The 22539-nt window shown below is 36.6% G+C and overlaps 1 protein-coding gene across 6 annotated transcripts; it reads right to left on the bottom strand.

The window, feature by feature from the left end:
- Positions 1–850: 850 nt before the first annotated feature.
- LOC145946012 (excitatory amino acid transporter 1) lies at positions 851–22539 on the bottom strand. Of its 6 annotated transcripts, none has more exons than XM_083055367.1 (8): positions 22410–22539; positions 17625–18733; positions 7003–7400; positions 4596–4784; positions 4103–4286; positions 3490–3918; positions 3248–3382; positions 851–2722 (listed from the first exon to the last, which is right to left on the bottom strand). In XM_083055367.1, exons 2-8 carry the CDS (start codon positions 17642–17644, stop codon positions 2572–2574), a joined length of 1506 nt encoding a protein of 501 aa, XP_082911493.1. In that variant the 5' UTR covers positions 17645–18733; positions 22410–22539; the 3' UTR covers positions 851–2571. The 6 variants fall into 6 exon arrangements, with proteins under 6 accessions (XP_082911493.1, XP_082911492.1, XP_082911491.1 ...); XM_083055366.1 differs by lacking the exon at positions 22410–22539 and adding an exon at positions 22018–22389; XM_083055365.1 differs by lacking the exon at positions 22410–22539 and adding an exon at positions 20571–20723.

Raw genomic sequence — 22539 nt, 5'->3', positions numbered from 1 at the left:
TCTTAATAAAAAGTTATTGGAAATCACAGAGCAACATGACGAAAACAATTTCCACCTAAAATTTTAACAACTAGTGTAGGCAACTATTGTTCGTATAATGCCTTTATGTTAACCTAAACGAAATTCTATTATCTCGATGATAGCAACATAATGACAACTGAATGAAAACTTGTGTCAAGCAACGATTTTCTTTCTTATGCCAAGGAACGCTTGGCTATCTGGGTACGTATACTTACGTATTTTGACGTGCTGATTACGAATATGATAGTGAAAATTGGCGCAACTTTCATTTTCATGGTGAAAACCATAAAAAATCGTCAAAAATTGACGTTTTTTGGATTTATTTTATCAAATACTGGAAAATTCAAAAGTATGTACAAACACAAGACCTAACCCATGTCCGCAGTACTGCGTAGAAGTCCCAATATATGGCTTCACTTTGCGTGGAAAGTTGCAAACCCATATGGAATTGTATATGTACTGCAAAGTACATGCTAGATGGGAGGACAGATATAAGATTTAGAGTCCATCGTTTTTCTCGAAAACTATCACTCGTACGGCAAAAATGAATATAACATAAAATGCATATTTCAAAGAAATCTACAACTTTTGTTTGAAACATTTTTTTAATTTTCCAGTATTTGATAAAATAAATCCAAAAAACGTCAATTTTTGACGATTTTTTATGGTTTTCACCATGAAAATGAAAGTTGCGCCACTATCATATTCGTAATCAGCACGTCAAAATACGTAAATATACGTAGTTTCAAAAAAATCGGAGGTATGGGCTTTTCGGAAGTACACCCAAAATTAATTGAAGAATGTGATTTCTTTCATACACAACAAAGAATTTACATGGTAAAATCAGGCAATATATATATATTTATTATTTTGTTACTTTTTCCACATAATAATTCTTTTACATATCATGTGAAAATAATTTAGCATGTTGTTTTTGTTATGCCAATAAAACAAAGGTATTTCAACCCTTAAGTACGGATTTTACTTTTCATCATTAATGTGTTGAGCATCTGAATGTTTTTTTTTTAAGCTATACATTACACTCTCTTGTCTTACATATTATGACTTATCGAATTTTTCTTTCGCATATAGAGAAACCTATAAAATGCGAGAACTTGCACGTTTTCTCCTCGTTCGAGAACACAGAAAGAGACGAAATGACTAAACGTTGCTTCGTACTTAAGGGTCAAGTCCCATAGTAGCTAATCGCTGATAATGTGGCATTGAACTTATTAAGTCTGCTTTTTTCCACTAGATATCGAGAATAAATGTAAAAGCTACCTTCGATGCATATTATGGCACAAGCTGCCTAATCGCCGCGGAATAATATGCGAGTAAAATTTACATTTCCGTTCTTATTTTTTCATATAAAAAATAATAATAGACTTTGATTTTTTGTCACGCAATAATAAAGTCGATTTTTTAAACTACTAAAAATGTTTTTTTTTTTTGCGAGTCTTATATGAGCATCGTAATCTTATAAATGCAATTCAAGAAGAAATATATGTATAATTCGTAAAGAAAAAAATGCGGATTTTGTAACTCAAATAAAATTTGCAACATTCGTTTAAATATCAAAAGCGTAATATTAATCGTTAAACGCAAAAATGGAAGACAAATATGTATATATACGTACTATATACTTATACATTTTACAAGCAGGATCGCTTAGCGGGGCCTACGATTGCTAAAGTTAAGAAGTATTTAGCGTTTTCAAGCACATCCTTTATTTCAAAATTATCCCGAAGAATGCTTGTTGCTCGCACCGCGAGCTACGCGTTGATAACTCATATCTGATTACCCTATCATATGTATATATGTATGTTTTATATGTCGCGAAACGAGTGTCAATTAAGTGACTACTAAAAATAATTCCTGTTTTATAGTACTTTTGTATATAAAGATAATTCAAAAAGAGATATTCGTACACGTCGCATTTTGCGTGCATTTATCGTAACTACGGCGTTATAATAGATAGGGTAGTACAAGTTTATTGTTCCCTTTGTTCATAATGTTTGTGGTTCATATGGGATTAATTAATACTAAACTGATTATTTGATACTAAGATAAAAACAGAACACTTGTTGAGTACGCAAGAACACTTCATCAAGATCGTTTCTCACGATCATCGACCATATTATTGTATACACTTATAAAGATCTATACACTCATCTCTCCTAATATATATTGTGCTATATAGTATATATATTTTATATATATTCTTCTCGAAATATTCTCCATAGAATAACTTATAAAAATTTGGAAATCAAACATCATACATGATATGGCTGACAATTATTAATATATTATTATCCATAAATTTGTGTTTATGTTTTCTTTTAATCTTAAAATTTTAATTAATTTAAACTCATTATATTCTCAAAACCGGACTCTTTTCAAAGTTCAAACGGTTATGGCAACATATTCATCCTATATAGACGACGAACCGCGCGATAAGTGTCGATATGTGTTTGCCATGGATGGGCGATCGCGAAGCGGTTTCGTAATCGTCAGTCAAGGAGACGCAGGCCGCGATTAACGAACGACAACTCATATCGACGTAGTCGCGTGACAATCGGCTCCGTTTTGCGTCTGCTGCGTATTGTGCGGTAACGATGCAAGCTCGTTCCTACTGAGATGCTGCACGATTCCCGCGCCGAGCGAATCGCCGATGACGTTCACCGTCGTTCTACATCGATCTCTGAAAATGGGAGAAGACACATTGAGTACGCTCTTTAAAAGTACCCCGCACTAATCTTATGTAAAATGGATTTCGGTTAAATCAGCTAGTTTTTTTTATATATTGTAGCTTTTATGACCTGCTTAACAAAAGATGTAATAGCCTCGAAGCTAAATAATGGACAGTTACTGAGCTACAGCTAGTCAAACAACTCGCAGAATCTGCTGGTTCTCTGCTCATATGTTGTAGCTTATGACCTACTGAACGAAAAATGTAATAGGCTCAAAGCTAAATAATAGACAGTTACTGATTTACAATCAGTCAAACATGAAAAACTCGGGCTCTGCGAGCTGTTTGACTGGCTGTAACTCGATATTTGTCCATTATTTAGCTTTGAGGCTATTGGATCTTTTGTTCAGGAGGTCATAAGCTAGAACATATGAAAAAAACCAACTGATTTAACTGAAATCCATTTTACATAAGATTAGTGCGGGGTACTTTCAATCATAAGATAAAAGAGCATACATATATAAGCAGGATACTTACAGTAACCAGTCGACCGCGATGATTAAGAAGACGTCGTTGGCCGGAAGTCGGACTGTGTCCAACACCATCACCATTGTTACTAGTCCGGCCTGTGGAATTCCAGCCGCGCCGATACTGGCAGCGGTTGCTGTGATACTAAAACAACGCGTTAGATGCAATACAGTTAAGATAGAAATATATATCTTAATATATCTTTTTCTATAAGGAAAAGAAAGAGAAAATTTAAGTTGGAAAAAACTCACCTTATCGCTACCAGCTGTCCAAAGGAAAGACCGATTTTACGCACTTGCGCGATAAAAATGGCAGCCACAGCTTCGTACAAAGCGGTACCGTCCATGTTGACGGTAGCGCCTATTGGCATGACGAATCTGCTGACACGTGAATCGATGCCGTTTCTCTCTTCGAGACAGCTGATGGCGATCGGCAACGTCGCCGAACTCGAGGACGTGCCGAAGGCAGTGACGAGCGCTTGTGCCATGTTCGATATATAGACGTAAGGATTCTTTTTCGTAAGAACAAAATACATCCCTGGCAGCACTAGGAAGCCGTGTATGAGGAGGGCGATCAACACGGTCAAGAAGTACATCCCAAGCTGGCCGACCACTTCATCCAGCGACTTCATCTCCGTGATCTTGGAAGCGACCAGGAAGAGCACGCCGATCGGCGACAACCTGTACACGTAAAACAACACAAAGACAATCTCGAGGTCCTTAATCTTTTGAAGAAAAAGCGGCGTGCAAAATGGAGACGGAGATATTGAATTGTCATGACAACATTGTGTTACGCAATAATGTTGTGCAGTTAATATGCGACTTTTCATTGAGTAACTTGATGTGCTTCGGAAGTGAGTCTTACCATATGACCCAGGTGGTGATCAACATCATGGCACCGGAAAGCGACTCGAAGAAGTTCAACAGCGGTTTGGCCTGCGGTCCCATCTTACCGAGGGTGATGCCCAACACCGTCGCGAATACGACGAGTCCGAGAATGTTGGAGCCGGATATCTCTTTCTCCATCAGTTCCCATTCGTCCATAGGGACTAACAGACAAAGTTACATTATGAAAGAACACTGAATGACTCCAAGTCTAGAACTGGATGCTCCAATTCTAACCCAGATAGCACAGCGAATTCCTTTGTATGTCACCAATTCTAAATCCTTTTTTAAATGCATATAAAATTCATTTTATACTCCATAAGAATGTTGAATCCTTTTTGAGTTTATTTCGAATAGATTACGTGAATTCATAAAAAATTATGAAAAATGAATTCTTTTTGAGCTCATAATGATCATCTATGCTATCTGGCTAGGAAGTTAAGATATTTTGCCATTGCTAAAGAAATTATTACTGCTAGCATTCTCCGGTGGCTTCGGCTCGGTTCGATGTTGAGCGATGCAAGCCTGCACAATGTTCGGTGGAAACATATTTCTAACCAGGTCCATCAACGTGTCAATAGTGGAAACATTTTGCGCCGGTTTCTTGCTCTCCGTGGCCGAGCTGCCAACTCCAGGTTGGATCGAAACGACGAGAATTATACCTAAAATAAAATTATTTTTTTAAGTAATAATCGCATCTACAAACGTTCAATTATTCTCATCAATCACGAGAGAGCAAAGACGCGCGATAAGATGCGTCAGCATCTGCCGCTTTGAAGAATCGGCGAGATAAGTGCGATGACACGATGACAAAAAATAGAATCATCCAGCTGGCTGGAATACAACGATGTGTCGCAAGAGGAAGATGATTGACGCGAGAGGAGAAGCTGAGCGATAAGCAAAGTTTTGGAAATTAAAATCGGTCTAATCTCTAGATTAGACGCAATAAAAGGTCATATTTGTCCGATTGGCGGCAGCAAAATAAAATCGCGCGAGATAATTATCTCCGAGTAAGTAATTTTTTGGTCATGTCCGACGCGTTTGTTATTTGTCGGTCGCGCTTGTTGTAATTAATCCAGATGAGTCACGAGAATTATTCAGGGCTTTGCGACCATCAGAGATATGTAAATGCGCGAGGCATCTGCTGTTTGTTTCTGAGAAATGTATCATTGTCTGCGCGCGTCGCGACGGCGAAGTCGAGCCAGAGATGCTCGGCGAGATCCTTTGATCGCGATTCGCGCGTCGTCGTTGACATTTTAACCTCGATAATACGCTTATTTAAAACGTTAAATAGCATTAAGCTGTGTGCGTGAATATACACAATATCATGTATAACAGACATATTTTTCTCTTTCAACATTCCGCATTAATCATATGTAAATTTACGCTAATTTTTTTGTGTATTACATCTTATTACACAGTTTAATTAAATTTATCAATATAGTATAGTTTATATTTAATTTTTATTGCGATAAAGAACCCCGCGCAATCCTTTTGGAAATTGGATTTTGGTGGAATTGACTGGTTTTTTTCATATTTTGTAGCTTGTAACCTGCTGAACAAAAGATGTAATAGCTTCAAAGCTAAGTAATGGACAGTTATTGAGTTATAGCCAGTCAAAACAACTCACAGAGCCCATCTTTTTCGTGTTTGACTAGCTGTAAATCAGTAACTATCTATTATTTAGCTTTGAACCTATTATATTTTTTGTTCAGCATTTTTTGTTCATTAGTTACAATAATATACGAAAAAACTAGGTGATTTTATACCAAGATTCAATTATATAGGATTAGTACGCGGGGTTTTTGAACCTATATGAAATCCTAGATAAAATTGAATCCCGACAAAATTAGCTGGTTTTTTTTCATATGTTGTAGCTTATCATCTACTGAACAAAAAATGTAATAGGCTCAAAGCTAAATATTGGATAGTTACTGATTTACAGTCAGTCAAACACCAAAAGTTCGGGTTCTGCGAGTTGTTTGACTGGTTGTAGCTCAGTAACTGTTCATTATTTAGCTTTGAAGCTATTATATCTTTTGTTCAACAGATCATAAGTTACAACATATGAAAAAATCAACCAATTCCACCAAAATCCAATTTCCACAAGGATTGTGCGGGATCCTTTCTGCGACTGTTATATACGATGATAGTTGTTATAACACGATAAAATACATTAAAACAGCTCTTTTTTGCAACTTTCATAAATTTAAAATTGTGGGAGATGCAGAAGATCGAAATCAGCATTAAAATAAACTATGGAAAATAATTATTCTAAAAAAAAAATTACTTCTTGTTAAGGCTCCTTGGTCCTCGCCGCGACCATGTTGGATTATGACGTCAGAAGCGAGAAAATATACGGTGAAAATTTTTACGTACCATTTTTAGATAAAAAGATATTTTGATGAACACAACTTTAGATGGCTTTAGCACACTTTTCAAATATTTTTTTCGAAAACTATCCTTTTCCTTTTATAATCAATCAACAGCTGCAAAATGACTGTAATATGAAGCCCAATCCGTCTGGTCTTTGCACATGTGCTGTCATTCCGCATGACAACGTCTGATGTTTCAATTATTTTACGGTTATTGATTGATTATCAAGGGAAAAAATAGTTTTCGAAGTTTTTTAAAAGTATGCTCAAACCATCTGAAGGTGTGTTTCATCAAAATATCCTTATTTTATCTAAAAATGACACAAAAATTTTCAGCGTGTATTTTCTCGCTTCTGACGTCATAATCCAACATGGTCGCGGCGAGGACCAAAGAGCCTTAAACTGTCACTACTTGCTTTCGAAATATAATATGAAATTTCGCGTTTGTCGAAATTGTCGATTGTCATGAACAATTCGCAAAGAGTTAAATTGGATCTTCACTGACCTAGTACGACCGCGCAAATGGTGGTGACCATGTAATAGCCGATCGCACGTGCACCGATCTTGCCGCTGAGTGATAGATCGAGCGATCCGATGGCCGACACCAAACTCGAAATGATCAACGGCAGGATCAAGCTCTTGAGCATCCGCAGGAACAGATCGCCGAGATAGTTGATGTACATGATCTCGCGCGGTGTCCATCTCTCCCGGGAGTTTCGCAGAATTATGCCGAGGATCACGCCGCCGACCACCCCGCTCACTGTCAAAATAGTCAGTGCGTTATGGCTCAGACACGATCGCATCTTCTCCCCCCTCGTTTGCGGCCTCTTGTTGGGTTCTTGGGGATAGTACGAGCTCCTCTCCTTGATCTTGCCCTGAATCTCCGTTCCCGACAATGGCGACCTGAAAAAACAAACCGTGTCAACGATATCTTTTTTTTGTATATTTACATTTACTTTTCGACAAAACTCTTCTCGTGGAAGGTTCGATTATTTAAGCGCCGTCTTGAAGATTTCTCTTTACGTTTTGATTACATATATTAATTCTTCGCTTTTGCCGAAATGATAAAGATATAATCGTTAAAGATATACACGTACATATTTAATTTAATTTCAGAAGGAGCACTGTGTGTAATCGACATGTTGATCCCGAAACGACTACTGCTAACACACGTAACAGCAAGTGCTGGAGATTAATCTTCTTGGCGACGTGACTTTTCCGCATTTTCTATAAACCTTGAAAACTGTAGACGACGTAAAACTTTCCGTAACATGTGTCAACGTTCCATGTGTATACGTTGTCAGACAATCAATATAAGATGTGTAATGTCAGTAATGCCGGAAATTTTTCTAGTATTAATTCATCTGTTATATAAAAGCTAATACTTCTTTGAAATTATTCCAATAAACAAGAGAGAGAGATTGTGCGTAGTTTAATAATCTTCCAAGAATTTATGATAGCTTGTAAAATATCATCGGTTATAATCTCAATTAACCTTTTACGGTCCAAGTATGCTTCCCATACAGTATCTGACATTATATATGGTCCAAGTCTGCTTACAAGACACATCGCTGAATTATTTTATTATTATTTTTTTGTTAACAATTATTTTAATATTATTTTATTATTTTATATTTTATTATTATAATATTAAATTATTATAATATTATTTTTATATTTTAGTAGCACACAAATAAAATAAATATGTTCCTATTAAATATTGTCTTATATCATTTTTCATATTAAATTATTTTATTTTGTAGCATAACATTAAAAAAAATCAAATCTGCTCGTGCATGAGAATTATTGACCGCAAAAGGTTAATATATATATATATATATATATATATATATATATATATATATATACAGGATATTTCTAAATAAGAGTGCGAAAAACTTAAATGATTCTTTGTCGAAAATTAAGGAGGGTTTTTCATATAAACATATATACTCCTCCCTATATCCTTCCTTGAGAAGGTACACTCCTCCAAAAGGGTAAAAATTAGGTTTTTAATTTTTTCCTCAAATTTTGGACAAGTTAACAAAATGAAATTTGGTGGATATTTTCCACTAGTAAAAAGGATATTTATTAATATTTTAAAAATGTTCCCGTATCGTTATAAGAGGATGAAATTAACAACCCCTATTCAATTTTTTATTAGAAACTTTTTAACGGACCGGAATGTGATCATCTAAAAATATGCATTAGAAAGCTTGATTCTTTTAGAAACTTTTTTATTTCTTTTATTTTTTTTCGTAAAATCATTAGTTTTCAAGAAAAAAAATCCCCCTTAATTTTCGACAAAGAATCATCTCCTACAATTTTTCGCACTTATTTAGAAACATTTTGTATATTAGTTTTTATATCAATTTTTAAAAACATAGATTCTTCTTCGAATTACTTATTTGAGACGACAAGAAGACGTAGATAAATCGTTGAGTCTTTTATTATCTCGCGTTGTAAAAACTAATGCAAGTATCTGTGTGTAATTTCATAAGCAGATTTTAAGACTTGCAAATTCAGAGTTCTTAATTATTGAAAAATATAATTAGAAGATTATAGAAAATTTAATTATTATTATTATTTCACACTTTTATCGTCGATTTTATTACGGATCATCGGATAAAACAATATTTGTTCTCATCACATCTTGAGATCGTGAGTAGATTTTGCTTACCACGTTCCGTCAGCTCCGTTCATAATATAATATGATACTCTGTGAAATTACAAAATGAAAACAACACAAACTTGACAATTTATTTCGCGAAATTAATATGTCAGCATCGTTAAACAAATTCCGGAATATTTTCTTTCCTGTGTGACTGTTTTTCTATTTCGACAAACAACTTTTTAACACTTGTTTCTCTGGTTCTAACATTAATATTCGATTTACACTCAGTTTCTCGAGCAGCTCGTCGCAAAGTTGCTATCGTAAACAGTTCTCTACAGAGATCTTGTCGAGAGTTCTTGTCGAGTCTAGCACTTTTCAGAGATCACCCAGTCTCTCTCTTTCGCGGTCAGCCGCGGACTGTTTTAAACCATCTATTATTTTAAACCGAGACTAAACTTCATTCTCTGAAGTCCATATAAATCTCGGCGGTATAAACAGAAACGTTAATTAAGAACAGGGATAATAACACAATAATTGCATAAAAAAGCGCGCGTAACATAAAGTAACGAAAGAAAAATTAGACACATATTATAATGACAACCTATTTTGATTTTACACCGAATAAAATATAGAATAAAATAATAGAAAAAAGATTATTAAAATAGATCTTTTTTTTCATGATGCACTTTTTACGATGATGCACAGAAGAGTCGACCTTATTCTTGTGTGGCTGGCAAGAGACAAGGAATTACACTACTGCTGTGAATTATTGTCGGATGAACTGTTATTAAATAACAGTTGCGCGATAATGATCTGTCGATATCTCATTGGCGAATATGTCGTTATATATTTGAGCCAATTACACAAGAACGCATTTTTATTATTATTATATACGTTCGCTGATATGACTTTATTGCGGAAGTACATTAGATATAGTTTCGCGCTTATCGCTTAATTCGATTAAATACGGTATGGCTGCATCTCTGAAAATTGCTATGAAAAGCTCGAGAGAGGCGAATTACTTTGTTATCGTCTTAGAAGAAGCATTAGATGCTCCTTCATCTTCGTTCGTTCTTTATTTACAACGCTTTAATTTGCATCTCTAGAGTTCATCAGTCGCTTTCCCACAGATACTAGAAAGAGAGAAAGAAAGAGAGAGCATAGAAGAATCTCTGATTATTAATAGATGATTACGTGCCGTTAACTCTGCTACATTCAGCTCTACTGTATGTATGTCGCGTAAATAAATGCGATCTTATCGCGAGTTATACAAGATCGGGAGCGATTCAACCGCAAAACTCACGCCCCACGCGATTACAGCAACGTAATGACGTCACGCGAGGAAGGTAAAAGGCAGAAGAGGCGAAGTAATCGTCGCATGGATGTAAAAGGAGATTTGTCCGGAGAACAAGATATATGCGCCAGAAATTTATGCGAAAAACCATCCTTGCGAGACGCCGTCGAACGAAAATCGGTCTCGAACGCACGTGTCGCGCCGAAAACCGGTCAGGGATATCCGCTTGCGTAAATTTTTCAACTACGAGTTACGTCATCGACCTAGGACGTAATAGCAGTTTATCTGTATCCAACGCTATTCATACGAGAGCACAGGCGCTAATGCTAATCATCATCGTGATGTCATCAACAGTAACATTTAGTGACATCAATTCTATCTACTCTATCTAGCCTCGATCCCGATTTTGCCGAATAAAAAATATAGGTATCACGCATGATAAAAGAAATAAAAATTGTCGAAGCCAACATATATAAATTGTCCACGTCAAATTTTTCAATTTGCTGACGTTTGCCAAGTTTTTTTCTTCTATTTTTTTTAGCAGCTTTGTGTGCTTCGAGGTTCTTCCGGGTATACGTAATCGCAAAAGCGTGGAATACGCTGAAGCGACCAACATTGCACGCACCTATCAAAATGAGTCTCGTGACTCGTGTTAATAACGAGATGGAAGAGAAAAAAGAGGATGATATCTCGATGATAAATTCCCGGACTTGATGATAAAAAAACATGATAGCAGGGTGTGCGTGAACTCATCGTCACGGATCGTTTCGCGGATGATGATGTTATTGTACTGTTTCCGTTTTGCATCGAAATTTCGGTATCTTCCAAATTTTGATATCTTATGTAGAGTAGGAAGAAACCTGGTCCTGCTTTCCGTGTTTTATTGATATTAATGTTGCTATTTCTATCTCATATCTTATCGTTAATACTAAATAATTGTAAATACTACAGAGATACAAGTCGAAGGAGACTCCTGAAGATGATAAAATATCCCGTACTAATCTTATGTGAAATGAATTTCGGTTAAATCAGTTGGTTTTTTCATATGTTGTAGCTTATGATATGCTGAACAAAAGATTCAATAGCCTCAAAGCTAAATAAGAGACAATTATTGAGTTGCAGCCAGTCAAACAGCTCGCAAAACCCGAGTTTTTCATGTTTGACTGATTGTATATCAATAACTGTCTATTATTTAATTCTGAGCCTATTACATTTTTCGTTCAGTAGATTATAAGCTGCAACATATGAGAAAACCAACTGATTTTATCGGGATTCAATTTCATCTAGGATCTAGGACTTCACATAAATTCAAAAATTACGCACTATAATCCCATATATAAAATTGAATATATAATATATAATATATAATATATAATATATAATATATAATATATAATATAAATTGAATAATATATAATATTGAATCTTATTGTTAGTAAAATCTGCTGATTTTCTCATATGTTGTAGCTTATGACCTGCTGAACAAAAAATGTAATAGCCTCAAAGCTAAATAATAGACAGTTACTACAATAGATACTAATAGTAGACAGTAGATTTACAGCCAGTCAAACATGAAAACCTCGGATTCTGGTGAGTTGTTTGACTGGCTATAGCTCAATAACTCCATTATTTAGCTTTGGGCTATTACATCTTTTGTTCAGCAGTCATAAGCTACAACATATGAAAAAACCAGCTGATTTAACCGAAATCCACATACATTAGTATATGCATACATTATTTTAAATAAGATTAATGTGGGATACTTTCGCAATCGCGATTATTTTTCACGAGGCGTTAAATTTCCGCGCAATGGACGAGAATTTCGGATCCAGCGGATGATGATAAATAAATGAAAAAAAAGAAACATCGAGATCAACGCGCGAGATGACTTTTAACCAGTTAACCCGGCGATAGCCTGACGAAACCTTACGTAAGGTTACTCGCAGCTGGAGAACGACACGTGTTGAAAGACAACCCCCTGTCTGCTTCACAGACAGATGAGAAAAAATCGTCCCTGAGAATTAACTTCACCGAACTTCAACGACGTTTCCGGCGAGTCTCTCCCTCTTTTTTTTTCTGTCTCTCTCGCGGTTTTACGTTACGCTTAATAGATCGCGTTCGCGAATTGCGCTGAATGCCGAGTTAAATGGTATCATCTTGCCGTGTGTTCAATATAGTCTCGCATAACGGTCAATTGAAATCGCTTTTTTTTTGTTTCCTGACGTCGAGATGATGTGTCGGGAAATAAAAATTTTACGACTTTTGTTGAGCACATCAAGTGGAACCGTGTGCAATCATTTCGTGGAAGTGAAAAAAAAGATCGGCCCACAGGGCAAACTGTATTTATGGAAACTTCGCAAACAATCAGCAGAACGATCAGCGCGAAAGAATTAAGCTTGCGAAATAAACGTCGTTCTCTTTTTTTTCTTGCACGCGCTCGAATCTTCAAATAGTATGCGATGAATAAATGAACAGAAAACAGTAAACATTAATTGGCGTCGAGTCGTGAAGTAATAGAATATAATAGTGACACGTGGCTTATATACGATATATATAAATGTTCAATGCCGTATTATATATATACGACGTTGGCTTTGATGAAAGTTCCAAAATTATCTTCGGCAAACAACTTGTTGAATATACGCTTACGTAAGAAGTTGCACTTGACACTAATGCAAAATTTACGACGAATGCAAGTGTCTCTCCCGCATATATATTTCGAAAGGCGTCTTTTAGTCGGAAGTCTGAGAAAGATTCTACCCGGTTCTCTCATGAATACTTTATTGCCTCAACAAGTTTGGCGATGCAATTGCGATTTTATTTCGCAACTATAAAAAATTACATTCGTGTTCGAATAGTTGGATTTCTTATTTCGAATAATATCATGGTTAAGGGGCAAAAACTTTGATAAAGGATGTTTAACGCATGATCTTTCTATATTTTTTTTCCTGATTAGCACATAAGTTATGGTAACTGATTTTACACGCGTATCACGTTGTAACTTTCAATGTTTTAAAATAAAAAACAAAAGGTTAACGAAAAATACAGAGGTTTGTGACAGTGAAATCGATGAGTAACTTCAGCGTCGATCGTCGACGATCAAGAAATGAATTTATATGAGAAAATATCCGTCATTCCGGATCGATATGTCGCATAGCTCATTAAGAGCAGCTAATTCTCTCTGCTAATAAAATCTGCTTGTAAAATCACTCACGCTATGCGACACGCCTATTCCGCTTAATCAAATTGCATCGATCGCAGCGATCGTACGATGAGATATAAGATAAATTTGCAGTTGCAACGCTTTAGACGAGATAGAAGCGAATCATGTATTTCCTTATCGGCAATAAGGATAAACGCAATTGCTACGACAAATACACATGTTTTCGCGACAGAGACAATACATTTCATTGGCACATTTCAGCGAATGAGCGTCTCGAGCTTATCTCCTTCTCATTTATAATCAGTGTTGTGCTTAGATGATTTTAAAATTAGCTAGATAAAGATGAGATAAAAATATGTAAATTCATCTTAGATAAGATAAAGATGATTTTATTTTAAATATATATAGATAAAAGATAAAATTATATGACGATTCATCTAGATAACTTCCAGATAATATTATTTTTAAAATCGCTTATGTAAACAGTTAAAAAATGTAATGTAAAATAAAAAAATGAAAATTATAGATATAAAAATATATTTATAGTTTTATTTATAAGTTTTTATCGTTTACTTCTCAAGTTCTATTACTTAAAATATTTTCATGTGCTATGAAACTCTAAACTAAATTATCTGAATATTATGTTAGATAATTTAGTAAAGATAACACTTTTTTTTATCTAAGATGCAGATATAGATAATACATTTTTTTATTATCTATATAAAGATAAGATAACGCCAAAATTTCATCTAGATGATCATCTATATAATTTTATTTAGATAACAGCAAACACTGTTTATAATTAAGATCTCTTTCAATATTTGACTACCGCGACAGTCTTTTACAAATCTGCTCGAGACATGGAAAAAATACTAGTTACCTTTTAGGTGTAATATTAAATTTTATCTCTATGATAATTAATATTTTTAATTAATATTTTTAATTAATTTTTGACTAATATTTTTAACTAATATTTTGGCTAATATTTTTAATAATTTAAAAGGAAATTTTTTATTAAATTATAGCTTAAAAATATTAATTACCACAGCTGAAAAGACCGCATCAAATACATATTTTGGCTTTCGGTGGAATTGGCTGTTTTTTTTCATATGTTGTAGCTTATAACCCTCTGAACAAAAAATGTAATAGGCTCAAACACGAAAACTTCGGGCTCTGCGAGTTGTTTGACTGGCTGTAACTTAGTAACTATCCAATATTTAACTTTAAAACTATTATACATCTTTTGTTCAGCAGATCATAAGCTACATATAAGAAAACCAGCTGATTTTATCGGTTATTCAATTTTATCTAAGATTTTATATATAAAAAATCCCACTGATTCTGCATAAAATTGAATCTTGGTAAGATCAGCAGGTTTTCTCATATGTTGTAGCTTATGATCTGCGAAACAAAAAGTATAATAGGCTCAAAGCTAAACAACTCGGGCTCTGCGAGTTGTAACTATTCAATATTTAGCTTTGAGATTATTATATTTTTTGTTCAGCAAGTAATAAGCTACAACACTTGAAAAAAGCACCCAATTCCACCGAAAGCCAAAACCCTATGTATTTGGTGCGGGATTCTTTAGGCATAATTAAATTTCAGGTGTAATATAAAGATACCTAAAATTCAACTATGATATGACGATGAGGAAATCAAAATTAAAAAAATTAAAACACTAGCTTGCTCCTAGAGGAAGCTTAACGAGCGAAATAGAATGGTGAGGAAGCAATGTGCAAGTTTCCACGAGTTGTAACTATTTAATATTTAGCTTTGAGATTATTAAATCTTTTGTTCAGCAAGTCATAAGCTACAACATATAAAAAAACAGCCAACTCTATCAAAAGCCAAAATTTTATTTGGTGCGAGGTCAAAATTGAAAAACCAGCTTGCTCCTAGAGGAAGCTTAATGAACGAAATAGAATGGTGAGAAAACAATGTGCAAGTTTCCAATTTCGACACTTTTTTTTTTTTTAAATATCCGAAAATCGTAGATGCAGGGACGCTGATCCGCAGATAGAGCGGATGAAGAGGATGCACATCTGCATGCAACTAATCGCGCAATTAACGATGATTTTTCTTATGCACAACCGTCTCGTCTTCTCCCTCCGTTTCTTATCACAAAGAACGAGTCTGACAATGATTTAATGAGTAGCCGGCAAGCACCGCTGTTGCCATTATGGAATTCTGTGCCAATGAATCCCGCTGCTGCCGCTGAATGCGATATACGACGCGGCATATAATGGATCACAACTGCATATATATGCATGTACATATACAGGGTGGCTTATACAATCCAAGGCGTCGGTTAAAGTGCGATGTGCATTTGCATTTCTAATGACAAAAAATCGCAATAAATTCTGAGAGATCACCTTGTAAGGTTGTAATCGCGTTTTAATTCTTGCAGACTTCGTATAGAGAATAAACTGTCGACATGTTATGCTTGCTGTATTTATTTTCAGGCAACGCTAAGATAAACGCTTCTTTTATAATGTTCTAATCTTTCCACGATATTTTTTCGCCGATTGCGACAAGTTCAAGTGCGTCATATACTGCTATAAAATATTCGCCAAGATGTTCTCTTTAAATATGACGTTCGCGCAATTTAAGAGATAATTAAGTTAAATTGATATGTCATTAACTTTTCCACCGTGAATAAATCACTCAACTCTTTATTTACGATTCGATAACAACAATGGATCCTCGGGAAAAAAGAATCGAGGTCGAGTCTCTTTTGTATAGGCTGTTAACGGGGGATTAAAATCCATTTTATTCAAGAATGAGAGAGAGACGACATGAAATTCAACGCGTCGATATAAACGTTTTAGATTTTATATACGCGATTATCGATATAAATAGTGCGACAATAATCACCTGTTTAAACTTAAAGATGTGTAAAAGCCTGGAAAAATTAATTACAGCTGCAAAATAATGTAGGAAGAATAAAATACATTTATATACATTTCGAATGAAGAAGCATGTTTAAATAGAGTTATATTTGAATTGTGATTTCACTTGGAGAATCGTTATCAAAAATCGCGTCGCTCGAGTTTCTTTATGGGTCCAGGCAACAAATTACAGAGGAAGAGGAGGGGGAGGGCAAACTAGGTCACATAAGATCTAAATAGAGCAGAGAGCAAAGTTTATTCGATACACGTGTCACGTATGATTATCAGCAGTCTGGTGACGATAGCTCATCATAATAATGCAATACAAGCCAAACAAATGGCCAAGTAATCGCATCATTAGGAATAGAAATACATTTTGCTCCTCGAGAAAGATATCACGGATGAATTATCGTAATAAGTTCATGGATTTCTGCTCTCGAAGGAAAGTACTCGACACCAATAATCTTATGTAAAATGGATTTCGATTAAATCAGTTGATTTTTTCATGTGTTTTAGCTTATGACCTGCTGAACAAAAGATGCAATAGCCTCAAAGCTAAATAATGGACAGTTATTGAGCTATAGCCAGTCAAACAACTCGCAGAATATGAGTTTATCGTATTTGACTGGCTATAAACCAGTAACTGTCCATTGTTTAGCTTTGAGGCTATTGCATCTTTTGTTCAGCAGGTCATAAGCTACAACATATAATATGAGAAAACCAGCAGATTTTACTAAGATTCAATTTTATATAGAATGAGTGTGTAATTTTTGAATTTACGTGAAGTCCTAGAAATTGAATCCCGATAAAATTAGTTGGTTTTCTCATATGTTGCAGCTTATGATCTACTGAACAAAAATGTAACAGGCTCAAAAAAAGCTAAATAATAAACAATTACTGACTTATAATCAGTCAAACATGAAAAACTCAGGCTTTGCGAGCTGTTTGACTGGCTATAACTCAATAATTGTCCATTATTCAGATTTGAGGCTATTGAATCTTTTGTTCAGCAGGTCATAAGCTAGATATGAAAAAACCAGCTGATTTATCCAAAATCTATTTCACATAAGATTAGTGCGAGATACTTTTGCTATTCAAGTCGCATCATTTGTAAGACAAGAGACTCGTCGTCCAGATAATAAAGTTTGCATGCAGAGATCGTACTTACAGCTCGCTCGCTACTTCCATGATGCGCTTCCTGTGTCCTGTGCGTGTTCCAATGAGAGCCGCTCGGCGAAACCGTTTACATAGAGCGTCACTTCCAGTTAGCCGGAAGCAGCGAGAGTCCCGGTGGGGAAGACTGGAGGATCACCGGAGCTGCGGATCGTCGAGGGGCACTAAGAGCGAATCTCTGTATCTCTCTCTCCCTTTGTCTCTCTCCCCCTTTTTTTTATCCCTCTCACGTCGTCGTTTCTTCGGAAGTAAACGCACGTCGTCGTGGTGATGGTGATGTACGACGGAGGGATTAAGCCGAGAGGGATGAGAAGCGATGAAGGACAATAAGAAAAAGAGGTCGAGGACGGAGCGCGCAGATGTCGAGGCGCTCCAGCGTCGATTAAAACGCTAATCCTGATCGATATCTTCTCTTTCTTTCTTCTTTTCTCTACTATAATTACAAGCGGAACGCAATTTAGCGATTCGCGAACACAACAATTCGCTGTGAATCGGATTAAATCGCGGATCGATCGTCCGAGGAGGAAGCTTCCGGTTGAAAGTTGATCACGCACGGTACGACGTAACGATGTTCGCGTACGAACAAACTGGATGGACGCTGCCTGTATCTCGTTAGCCAGGAGAGGATGTATGCTGATGGGGCTCTCAATCTGTGCCACCTTGGGTGGTACGATTAGCTATGGCTATCTCCCCCTACGACGATCTCTTCCTGCCGCTATACCGGCTAGCCTATCATCGCGATATATACGAATACGCGATATATACGATGTACCGGCGGTTACGACCCCATCGGAAGCCGCTACCAGGTCTCCCTATTGTTTGTCGGCGGCTTGTCCACTCGATTACGACGATCCGTCGTTGATGCGACTCTTCTCTCGTTTCGGCTACGTCCGATCTAGCCTTTCCTCATTTGAAGCTGAAGCTTCCCACCGTCGTCTCTCCCTTTCTTCTTTTTTTTCGGAGCGAAACTCGCTTATTGTCACGATATGATGTATTGGAACTACTTTGGCAAGAACTTTGACAGTCGCGAAAACGAAGGCGAGAAACTTGAAAATGCAGATACTCGAGTTGTCGTCGATCAACGAGCAGTCCTTCCGTCGTTATCTGCAACACAGAACATTAAACAACGCGTTATAATATTAATGATATGCGTTGAATCTTGATATGACGAGGTCTTTTTAACTCGACTCTATACATATCGACGGTTTTTTAGCATTTATTTTTCAAACGCTGTTTAATACGGCCTGTGATCAAACGTGCGCAACGTTAATGAGCAGTAATCGCTGTCGCTGTTTTTTTTACGTAACGCGCGTATCAAGAACAAGTGCTTTTCGCGAGTACAAACAAATCCGCATGAATACATAATCCGATTTCATTATTGCTGTTTCGATTTTTTTACGCGTCCGCAACAGATGTCGGTCTTTTTCCGCTGTGACACTTGTCAACTTGTCAAATTCGCTGTTTCCCTTTTTTAATTTTCTCTTCTTCTCTTTTCGTGCATATATATGTATATATCCAATATTTTAACATCATTGTAATAAGAGAATCCTTGAGCGAGACGTTTGATGAATTGTAAGCAACACAATAATGCAACGTGTACGACGTGTAATCTATTATATAATACGTTACGTTATCGACGAAATAAAAAGGTAAACAGCTGTGGGTTTTAATCTAATAGATATTATATAAATCAATCATAAAATAAAAATTTAATTTTCTACCGATATATATATATATGTACCTAAAATTATATCTTAATGTTTCAATGTCGATATAATTACGACTAAATTGATAAGATAATATTAAAATGAGATAATATTAACAGAGTTGTCGTGTGATAATTGTATCGTAAAATTATACAGTAGCCAATTCCAGTACGGCGTAATTTATTCGCGATCGTTGTTATTAAGCAAATTTGCGTATTACACGCATCTGATTCTATTAGCATTGCGAGAAGAGACGGTAGAGACGAAAGAGGCTCGGAGATGCGTAAGCGGTTTGACAGCTTTAATTATGATACAAGAAAAGATCGACTCGTGGTGAGCTAATCGTGCAGAATAATCGACGATACGTTTCACGCCTCGATTATTTCGGCGTTACACCTTGTAACGTTTAATCAAGCACGGAACGACTGGTAATGAAAGGTCCCGAAATGTCTCTTTTTGCGATATCCTCGCTTCAGCACCCTGATTTTGTCCCCTCGATTTGCAATTAATTTCGTACAACCTTCGAATCCATAATTTCATTCGTTAATCAAGATATCGAACTGTACGTAAGATTCGTACCTTTAGCCTTCGTGAACGTTTATTATATACCTTTTTATTTTAAACCTTTTTATTTACATTTTTTTTTATTGAAAAAAAAACAGGCTAAATATGGAAAAATATTTTTAACCATGGAAAATTTATAATAAATCAAGAATTGAAGAAAGTTTATCGTTATATCAATACCTTTCTTTATACAAATATAAGATGAATTTATTTAAAGATTAATATATACTGTACTGGGATTTTTATTTAGATGAAAAATTAATGGATTAATTTTAAGAGAGAATACAGTTAGTTAAAAAGTTGCTGTATTTCGTGTTAAAAGTTATGCAAAAAAAAAAAAAACATTTGCACATAAGTTCACATAGACCAAAGCCATACAAATGATAATTCCATCTAAGACAAGTGTTTAGTTCCTCCCGCATATTAATAAGCCTGTAGAGAAAAGAATAGTGCACTTATTGTTTGGTTCAAGATGCGAATAAACACGTCGCACTCTTCAGTTTCAAAAAATACAAATCCAATAATTTTTTTATAAATTTCGGAGTCATATCAGAAGTCTTCAGTCTACTCTTTCGTACTTATAGATGTTAATACATTTTTATCTCGCGCAGCCATAAAAATACTCTTAAAAATACTCTTTCATTCATGAAAAGACAGAGTGTCTCGCGTACCGACAGATACACCAGGAATTATTATCGCATCGCGATATTTCGCGCTCTGGACGTGCGTGTCTGGCGATTACGCGCGCTCCCAGATAAGGGAAGTGAACTCGGTTGCGCGCGACGCGACGACGATCGCGGGACTGTGGCGATGCGGCGTAAAGTTGCTTCTTTATAGCATGGCATGGTGTGCGGAGACGGTTAGGAGAGCCAGCCGCGCGCTCTGTGACGTTTATGCCACGCGTTCGAAAAGCGCGCGAGAGAAGGGTGGAGCGCGAATAAGATCAGAAAGAGCGAGAGAGAGAGATAAATGAAACTCACGATTAGGTGGATGAAGCAAAAAATTACGTTGAATGCGCGTTTCCTCAATAAAATCGCGCGGAGGTCATGTCTCTCCCTCTCTCCAACTTTTCAGCAGTTTTGAATAAATCATTACTGGGGGGTCAACAAAAAAAAACTTTTGTTTACTTGCCAAGATTGTTTGAACGAATTTAGGATACTTTGGGGATACTAAATCCAAATATGACAACAGTTTTGCCGAATTGGCTCTAGTTTTTGAGATAATGGACACTCAAATTATGATTTTACCCCGATACGACCTGTAGCTGCGCTAACATAAGCAGTAGGGTTTGGTCTGTCCTTCTATTCTTTAACATTATTTTTATCTCCTAACGTAATCCTGATGACCCACATAAAAGAAAATCGTACAAACGGCATTTTTCTATGCATTAATTGTGATTATCTGAATCGGCGTATTTTGTTATAATGTTATTTTACTGAATACAACATTTTTGTATAATTTGAAACAGTTTCCATATGATCTGGGGATAGGCTATGCCTGACCATTACATTTTTCACCCATTATCTAAAAAATTAGAGCCAATCTAGGAAAACCAATGTTATATTCGGAATCAGCGACACAAAGTCACCCTAAAATCGATCTAATATAATTGGCAATCAGCGTCATTCTTCGCTTTACTCTATTTGTCTCGGCGATCTCTCCGATATCAGGTTCGGTAAAAACCGACAGAGTGAGGACGCGAGAGTCGGCGAAAGGGAGTGAATGACTTTTGCGACTTTTGGACGATTCCTCCCGTTCACAATAGAGAGTAGCGTCCTCAGGGACAGAGCAGATGTCCCGCGCTCGCGCTCTGTCCTCCTTCACCTCCTTCTCGCGTCTTCCTCCTCCACCGATTTTGCGCGGTCGCCATGGCAAATTCATTGTCACCCGGATTCTATCTGCGCGCTTCTATTTCCGTCTGACGAACGCAACGAATCAGATGTCAGGAGGTACTGCCCACGCGGCGCATCGCGAGGATCGATACAACGCCTCCTCCTGAAATTCGGATAATGAGCGAGACGTCGAAGCGCGTCTCTCTCTTGGACTACCATTCAAAAACTTTACCATACTGTTGCTCATGCGACGAAAAAAATCGGTATACGATTTCTCTTGACATACTCGATAAAAGAGGGAAGAAAGAAGAAGTCTTCTCTCGGAAGAAGTTGACGCCGTTGTTGACGAGTGAAATTCAGAGTACATACAGCATCCAGCAGTTTTGGCGCGCGATCCGCTCAGAGAACTCGCTCGTTCTTCATCATCCCCTGTTGATTGCGAACCCTTTATTCTCCCTCTCCTTTTTTTTATCGATTTTCAGGACACAGAGCGCTGCACGGGAGACTCTCCGGACTCTCTTCCCTAGGTCCGTCGACGTCCTTTGCGGAAACGCGACACCTAGACTTGCCGTTCGTTCCTTTAGAAATTCAGCGATTTACACCGTGACACACCGATGATGAGAGAGAGAGAGAGAAAGCCGTTATCCGGCGGCTGACCGGAGACGCGGGACTACTTACTTGCGACTACACGCGTGCGCTACGCGACGAGACTCTCTCGCCGCGCCTGTTGCGTGGAGACAGTCGCGAGAGCACACGCGAGATTGAGCAGCCGTACGATACTCGAGCGCGGGGTAATTTGAGCCAGGCT

Source organism: Prenolepis imparis, unplaced genomic scaffold (genome assembly GCF_030444845.1).
Source record: "Prenolepis imparis isolate NDT839.2.m4 unplaced genomic scaffold, iyPreImpa1.0 SCAF_15, whole genome shotgun sequence".
NCBI classification, from domain to species: domain Eukaryota; kingdom Metazoa; phylum Arthropoda; class Insecta; order Hymenoptera; family Formicidae; genus Prenolepis; species Prenolepis imparis.
The sequence above is the reverse complement of the archived record's forward strand: the minus strand, read 5'-3'. Positions and strand labels throughout refer to the sequence as shown.

Excerpts from the sequence above, each read along its gene's own strand:
- LOC145946012 (XM_083055363.1), bottom strand. The coding sequence starts at position 7,638 with ATGTCGATTACACACAGTGCTCCTTCTGAAATTAAATTAAATAT. Across the intron at positions 3,919-4,102 it reads ATCACCACCTGGGTCATATG|GTTGTCGCCGATCGGCGTGC; the intron begins GTAAGACTCACT and ends TTACGTGTACAG. Across the intron at positions 3,383-3,489 it reads GGACAGCTGGTAGCGATAAG|TATCACAGCAACCGCTGCCA; the intron begins GTGAGTTTTTTC and ends GCGTTGTTTTAG.